The sequence below is a fragment of the Xyrauchen texanus genome, chromosome 35 (assembly GCF_025860055.1).
Source record: "Xyrauchen texanus isolate HMW12.3.18 chromosome 35, RBS_HiC_50CHRs, whole genome shotgun sequence".
NCBI classification, from domain to species: Eukaryota; Metazoa; Chordata; class Actinopteri; order Cypriniformes; family Catostomidae; genus Xyrauchen; species Xyrauchen texanus.
Window position 1 is genome coordinate 13,679,284 of NC_068310.1, and position 7,776 is coordinate 13,687,059.

A 7,776-nucleotide genomic window follows, 5' to 3' on the forward strand; every position below is an offset into this window, starting at 1 on the left:
TGTTTCGTTTTCATCAACAATTATATTCAGAGTTGGTGAAACCATAAAAAAGATTAGATAGCCATGTGTTATTGTTGTTGGAAAGGTCTCAATTAGTAGAATACAATGAGCACATTTGTGTCAGTTTTAGGGAATGAAATTCACACTGACACAAATATCACAAACAGGTGTGGCTTTTAGTCACGTTTTTTCATATTACTTCCTGAAACATACATATAACATAGACAATAGCATATCGTAACCTACAGCAGACTATCGCGATTCAAATGAACCCAAACACAACATAATATGAGTATGAGTACAATACAGGTACAATTACAAAAATAGTGACATTTTATTAGACAACACATATGACTAGCCAAATTGCTCAAGCAAAAAGAAACTACAATAAATTATTAGTACAAGCAGTGCATATTGAATGGATCCCAGAGCGAAACAAGAGGAAGCAGGATAAATAGACTGGGAAAACTGCACGCCGGTGTTCCCAATTACTCGTCAGCTCAGCAATCAACTGCGAACACAACACACAAAACTCCCACAGCAAAAGAAAAAGAAATGCCAGCAGGCGGCTGACAGGGTCGTAAACACACATTCACATATGTGCTCATCTAAAGGTTTGGGATGCTTAATAATTCTGTATTTTGTAGCCTAATCCATTCATTTTCAATGGCCGGTCATTTCTGACCAGGAACACAAAGGAACAAAAGGAAAAAATTGAAAGAAAATGGTCTAATTTTTTTGTGTTTTCAGGTACCACATGTAAACAAAGTCAATTAATTTTATTCCAATTGGATTGAGTAAAAAAAAAATTGTAAGAAAAAAAATGACCAGAACACAACATAATGGTTAAATCATCCACTTCTGCAATCTCTAGGCAATTATGAAATAAAATGCCCAATTTTTTAATAACAAAGGACTGATCGGTCTGTCCAGTCCATACCAGCCAGCGGTGAGAAAGTATTCTGTGGTTTTTTAGAGCTCTGACTTTTATTATCAATTGTTGACTTTATCCAGGTCTTTGTGAAAGTGGAGGGTGGCAGTGCCATTCTGACAGTGGATGGAATCGAGACCCAGAGGAAGAAAGTGACGGGTGTGTTTGGTGCGCCTCTCTACATTGGTGGACTTCCCTCAGACCACACTGCAGCTATGGTAAACACTGCATTACATACACAATAGCTTTGTTCCAAAACCCGGTAAGCTGCTAATGAGATGCTAAATCCCTGTTCACACCGCCACCTACTTTGTTGTTTTGTTGCTTAGATATTGCTAGTCCCAGTACTGCATGACACTAGTGGCTGGTCCTACAGCTGTGGCAGTGAATAGAAATTGGTGGACTGCACAGTTGGCCATAGCTTTGCTAAATCTGTTCACAGATAAGATATGTTGCCAGTAAAACTCAGATCTCATTCTAATTTGACAAGGAATATGTTTTCTTGATGCTAAAAATTTACATTCTGAAGGGGAAAGAGTAGATAATTTTTATATTAAATAGAGGTAGACTGAAATAATGGTTTTACAGATTAATCTAGGCTAATAGTTGCTTTTTAGAACTATGTTGTCAATAGTTTATTTGTATTCCTCTGTATTCTTCTGTGGATGGTGGTAGAGAATTCTGCAGGTAGAATGGCTTGGTTCTACAGTCTAACTGCGGCTTCTAGAGGTGCAATAAAAACAATCCCTGACTGGGATTGCTGTATGTAAATCTGTCATAATTGACAATATTCATCCATATTTTTATTCTCACTTTAATGCATATTTTGATGAGATAATCAAGAGTTTTTGTTTTTTACTAATATAAAAAATGCCACGTCAGCATATGCTGTGTCTCCAACTTCATATCTTGTGAATAATAAGAAAAAACCTGGTGGAAAAAATAATTATCTGATGAAATATACACTGGCTGCCAAAAGTTTGGAATAATGTTCAGATTTTGCAGTTTCGGAAGGAAATTGGTACTTTAATTCACCAAAGTGACATTCAACTGATCACAAAGTATAGTCAGGACATTACTGATGTAACAAAAAAAACAGCCCATCACAAATCTAGACAGGCCCCATTTCCAGCAGTCATCACTCGACACTTTATCCTTGTGTAATCGTGCTAAATTGCTAATTTGGTACTAGAAAATCACTTGCCATTATATCAAACACAGTTGAAAGCTATTTAGCTCTTTACATGAAGCTTAACACTGTCTTTGTGTTTGTTTTTGAGTTGCCACAGTATGCAATAGACTGGCATGTCTTAAGGTCAATATTAGGTCAAAAATGGCAAAAAAAGAAACAGCTTTCTCTAGAAACTCATCAGTCAATAATTGTTTTGAGGAATGAAGGCTGTACAATGCTTGAAATAGCCAAAAAAAACTGAAGATTTCATAAAAAGGTTTACATTAAAGTAACATGGACAGGAAGAGATGTGGAAGGCCAGATGTACAACTGAACAAGAGGATAAGTACATCAGAGTCTCTAGTTTGAGAAATAGACGCCTCACAGTGTCCTCAGATGACAGCTTCATTGAATTCTACCTGCTCAATAACAGTTTCATGTACAACAGTAAAGAGAAGACTCAGAGAGGAGTGCAGGCCTTATGGGAAGAATTGCCACTTTTGAAACGTGAAGGTTAGAGTGGGAAAAGAAACACAGTCATTGGACAACAGATATTTGGTTAAATTATGGTAAATAGTTTATAGTAAAGTTATAGTAAAGTGTTTAACTAAAGATGCATTTTACTGTACTTTGTATTAAAAGTGCAGCAGTTTTTTTCTCTCTTTACTAGAATGAGAACTGACATTATGCAATGTAATGCCATATCAAGAATATGCGTTTACTGGTGTTTTGAAATCTGTTTTGTGAGAAAGTTTAACTTTTTGTAATTGTGAGAAACAATTATCATGTTTTGAATGATATATTTTAAACTAAATTCTCCAGCTTTTGATGGAAACCATGACAGAAGACATGCACTTAATGTCATTGATCTTACTTGATCTGCCCCCTGCCGCCTCTGTAAAGTGTATCATCCGTGTAAAGCACCCGCCGATATCTCAAACGAAAGGTGTCTGTGTTTCAGGTCCATTTCTCTCAATTTGTGAAAGTTTGGATGTGAGATGCTAAAATACAGGACAAACAGTGTTCTGTATGGATTCAATACATAGCACAAATATGGGACATATACGTATTATTTGGGACAGTTGGAAACCCTACCACCATTGGTAGTTCCAGCCAATTGTCGCTTGTATTTTGCATAAAGTTAAACTGTTCTCAACTTTGTTGTGTTTCTTGAAATGCCCACATCATTGATTCCATTAGACATTAGCATGTTGCTAAGCTAATGATGTGATTTTATACTAACAAAAATACTTGGCACACTTAAATATTGTATGCTATGTAATTATGCTAACCACCTTTTGCATTGGTAGCACATCTTTGATATCTTAAGATCTCTAGGTTTTGGAACAGATCTTATATCTTAAGACCCTATAGGGACAAACTTACCAATCTACCAAAATGACCTTGCTGCTTATTTGAGCATCTCTTTCTGTCTTTCACTCTGTGTCTATCAGCCTGGTTTCATTGGCTGTGTGAGGGATTTGAAACTGAATGAAGAGACACTACACATCCCGTCTCACAGTGTAGGTGTGGTACCCTGTTTCCAGCAGCTCCTGCAGCCTGGTGTTTACTTTCCCAGTCAGGGAGGATATATGACCACTGGTGAGTCACCAACCTCTCATTCTATATCAGTTACTTTGAATCGAACACTCCACTTCAGATTTATATTCAAGAAGTTTCTACAAGATTTACTTGAGATTGTTCACATTTAATACTGTGGGTTAATGATTGCTGCTCTCTCTCTGTGTCTCTGTGTGTTCACGTTAGATGAATTACTGGTACTGGGTCGAGACCTGGAGATCCATTTGGAGGTTCGGCCAGTTTCTGACACCGGGCTTTTGCTGCATGCTGGAGCAAAGAGAAATCAACAGCTGAGTCTCTATTTGAATCAGGGCCAGGTGACTCAACCATACATTCGAACACATATACAAAATTTAGTAAAGGATCTTTACTGAGCAAGGACTAAATGAGATTTACAGCTTTATTTCATTGTTAATTCTGCTTGCTAAGCAAAGCATCACTATTATAATTGCTTTTTTTAGGTTAAGGGGTTTAAGCAAATTTCCACCCTTAAATTTTGGTGCTTGACTCAACCCCTTTGTGCTACAGATAATGTTGCTTGCTCTGTCAAGCTTTGCAGAACTCCCCATAGGAATGAATGGGAGATTGCCATAAATGCCGTGTTGTTTGGCTAAATATTTTCATAAACGGAGTTATCAATATTCTTACGTGGGCTGGAATGAAATGGAATGAAATCATTTTAAATGATTTTAAAGCATATTTTTCTGAAATTATTGTAAAATAAATATTTTAAATACACCATAATTTGATTGAAAACTGTGGAGACATTAAATCAGAATTGAGGCAAATGATTATAACTCACTTGAAAAGAAATAATTGTTATTTTATAGTGATAATACAGCTGATAACAGGATAAGTGTACAGAACTGCTCATAACTCATTCACAATGATGCTGTTAACTCTTTATTTACTATCACCTTTACTAAAACCTGAATCAATATCATGTAAATGAATTAACATTTAAATTATTAGCTTTAGTTTATCTTGGAGCAGATGTCATACATGCTCATTTGGGAATGAGAACTTACAGTTTAATTCATAGCATGCTCTTCTCGATATTTATTCAATTCTTTTTTATTTATTTATTTTTTAAGAAAGAAAAACACTGCATGTATCTTCTCTAGGTACTTCATGCCACTATTACAAGTGGTGCAGCAACAATGTTTTTTAAAATGTTTGGATAATTTCTATTTAAAATCCCTATCAAAACTACCCAAACACCGTAGACTCTCATTGAAAAAAAAGCAAGCGCTTGTCAGAGAAATGAAGCATGGCAACAGTTGCTAAGATCAGAAATGCTTTTAAGGCAGGGCTTTTATGTGATCAGACTAAGAATTTTCATCTAGTGGCACGATAATTAAGTCGAAAACTGCAGTGAAGGAGGGGCTTGGTCCATGTCTAGGAACCAGATTATTATGGAAACTTGAGAGTGGCACCTAGCAACCACTAAGAATACCTTAGCAACTGCACAGCAATGCCCTGGCAACCACCCATAACATCCTACCATTGTGGCAGGAAATTTTGCCCAGACAAAAATGTAGTTTCATATATGTTTTCCTAAATATTCTAAAAAGCTTTCCTTAAAACTCTGTAACTCCCTCTTTATATTGATAGTTAAATCCAAAGAACAGAGGCAATGCACCTTTTTCACAGACTGTTGCAGCATCATTTTTTTTTTTATTATTTAGGGTAAATTTGTAACATCATTCTTTGTGTTCAATTACCCTGGCATTATTAAAAAAAAAAAAAGAATCAGCACTGCTGCAATCCACTGCTCTTTTGGGAAGTCGTGGAAATGTAATATAGGTTTTTTTTTTTTGCTATGGTAAGGGAGCAAATGGGAATGCAAAAATTATTTTTGATATGGTTCCCCATAAACTGCTATAGAAGTTTACCTGCTATAGTTTACTTCCAAATTCCAAACCCAGAAACATCAAAAGTGTCCACTGAGGTTTAATCATACTCTCTGATAATCTGTTTTATAAGTTGAGCTGGTCCATACACCAGTTTGAAGTCTTGATTTATTCCATACACTACAGGTGACTGTGTTGGTGAACAGTGGAAGTGGAGAATTCTCAGTGAGTCTCACTCCAGAGGAGTCACTCTGTGATGGAAGTTGGCACAGTCTAGCAAGTGAGTCATTCTTTTCAACACACATGCTTCCCCGAAGACTATTGCCATTTAAGATATGGAGTCTACAGTTATATAATCAATAATATATAGGAAACTTCATGAGGAACGTGTTTGCGTTAGTTTCATCCTTTAATATTTTTGTGATTTTAGTTGTGAAGAAGAGTAATGTAATCCAGTTACATTTGGATGCAGCGAGTGAACATGGAGTCGGGCCCAAAAAAAGCAAATCAAGTGGGGCCAAAGAGACTGTCTATCTGGGCAGCATGCCAGGTATGACACCAGCCATGTAACTATTATAGTATAGTTCAGGGATTACAGATGTGTTGAAGACATAGTTGTGAAATATAATATAGAAGACATAGTTTGAGATACAGTACATGAACCAAAACATTGTCAGGCTGGATGAGCTGCTTGAACAGAAAAAATACACCCGGTATGGTAAATGAGATTTTATATAAAATTACGAGAGGTTTTCACTGTTTTCATCTCAAAAGGGTCAAAAATGACCTAAACATCTAATCTGGGATACAAGAAAGCATTTTAACTTTGATAACATCAGACATAAGCTTTAATTCTTGGTTTATGTACACATGTCAGATGGACCTCACAATTCTTTCAGTCTCAAACCATAATAGTTGTGTATAAGATATCATGACAACTCTTGTTACACAATGCCTCAATGTAACAGTGGTGGACTAATCAGAATTAGCTGGGGGTTCAAGCATCTCTAAGTTTTACAGTAGCATCTAATATCTTGTTAAAAAGGAGTCTTAAAGGGCACTCCTGGGGCCTGGGTAGCCCAGCGAGTATTGACGCTGTCTACCACCCCTGGAGTCGTGGGTTTGAATCCAGGGCATTCTGAGTGACTTCAGTCAGGTCTCCTAAGCAACCAAATTGGCCCGGTTGCTATGGTGGGTAGAGACACATGGACCTCATGGTCATGATCAAGTGGTTCCCGCTCTCAATGGGGCACGTGGTAAGTTGTGCGTGGATCGTGGAGAGTAGCATGAGCCACCACATGCTGGGAGTCTCTGTGGTGTCATGCACATCGAGCCACCTGATAAGATGCACAGATTGACGGTCTGAGAAGTGGAGGCAACTGAGATTTGTCCTCCACCACCCGGATTGAGGAGAGTAACCGCGCCACTACAAGGACCTACTAAGTAGTAGGAATTGGGCATTCCAAAATTGGGGATAAAACAATAAAATAAACAAGCACTTCTTTGTGTTCTGTTCCATTGCACTCAAACCATTCTTTGAAAACAAGAACACATCCTGTGTGTATGCCCACTAAACCATGCCCTTTTTGAAAGTGTGAGTGTAACATTTTGTTCCTCTGTGTGCAGATAACATGGAGGTGCCGGGTCTCCCATCTCCACTCCCCTCTTTCAATGGTTGTGTGAGGAAAGTCATTCTGAACCACAGGCCCATCATGCTGTCCAAATCCTCCTTAGTGTCTGGAGCTGTGGGGATACAGGGCTGCCCTGCATCGTAGTCCAAAACTGCATTACCTCCCAAATACACACTGACATTATCAAATCAACAGGTGGTGGGGTCTGCTTTATATCGCTTGTTAATTTAAACAATTATAAAATGTACATTTATATATTGTTACAAAAACAAAAGCGCTGTAAGTGCTGAGAAGCCACTAATAAATGTTAACTATATTCAGAGGAATACCACTGATTGAACTGCCGACTAATAGATTAATATTATGGATTTTTATGGAACACTGGAGGTCATTTACTGTGAATTTTCCCAAGGAACAAATTTCTGTGGAACCATGTCATTCACTGAAAGAGTACACATTTTAGGGATTTGTTTTCTATTATCACCAGAGTTAAAAACTCAAAAGAAAAATTGTCAATTTTGAGACGTGTCCCTCAAAATTATACCTGTATTTGTATTGGTAATAAATATTTCCTTGATATATTTTGTCACTTTGCCCGTTTTCAGTTTT

At 37.2% G+C, this 7,776-nt stretch overlaps 1 protein-coding gene across 1 annotated transcript in view; it reads left to right on the top strand.

Annotated features, from left to right (window-relative positions):
• LOC127628542 (laminin subunit alpha-5-like) overlaps positions 1–7,315 on the top strand; it is a 95,124-nt gene extending 87,809 nt beyond the window's left edge. The window contains exons 74-79 of the mRNA XM_052105335.1: positions 1,015–1,149; positions 3,557–3,704; positions 3,870–4,000; positions 5,723–5,816; positions 5,967–6,086; positions 7,163–7,315. Coding sequence (XP_051961295.1) covers positions 1,015–1,149; positions 3,557–3,704; positions 3,870–4,000; positions 5,723–5,816; positions 5,967–6,086; positions 7,163–7,311 — 777 coding nt within the window. The 3' untranslated portion in view covers positions 7,312–7,315. The remainder of the gene's footprint in view (positions 1–1,014; positions 1,150–3,556; positions 3,705–3,869; positions 4,001–5,722; positions 5,817–5,966; positions 6,087–7,162) is intronic.
• The last annotated feature ends 461 nt before the right edge of the window (positions 7,316–7,776 follow it).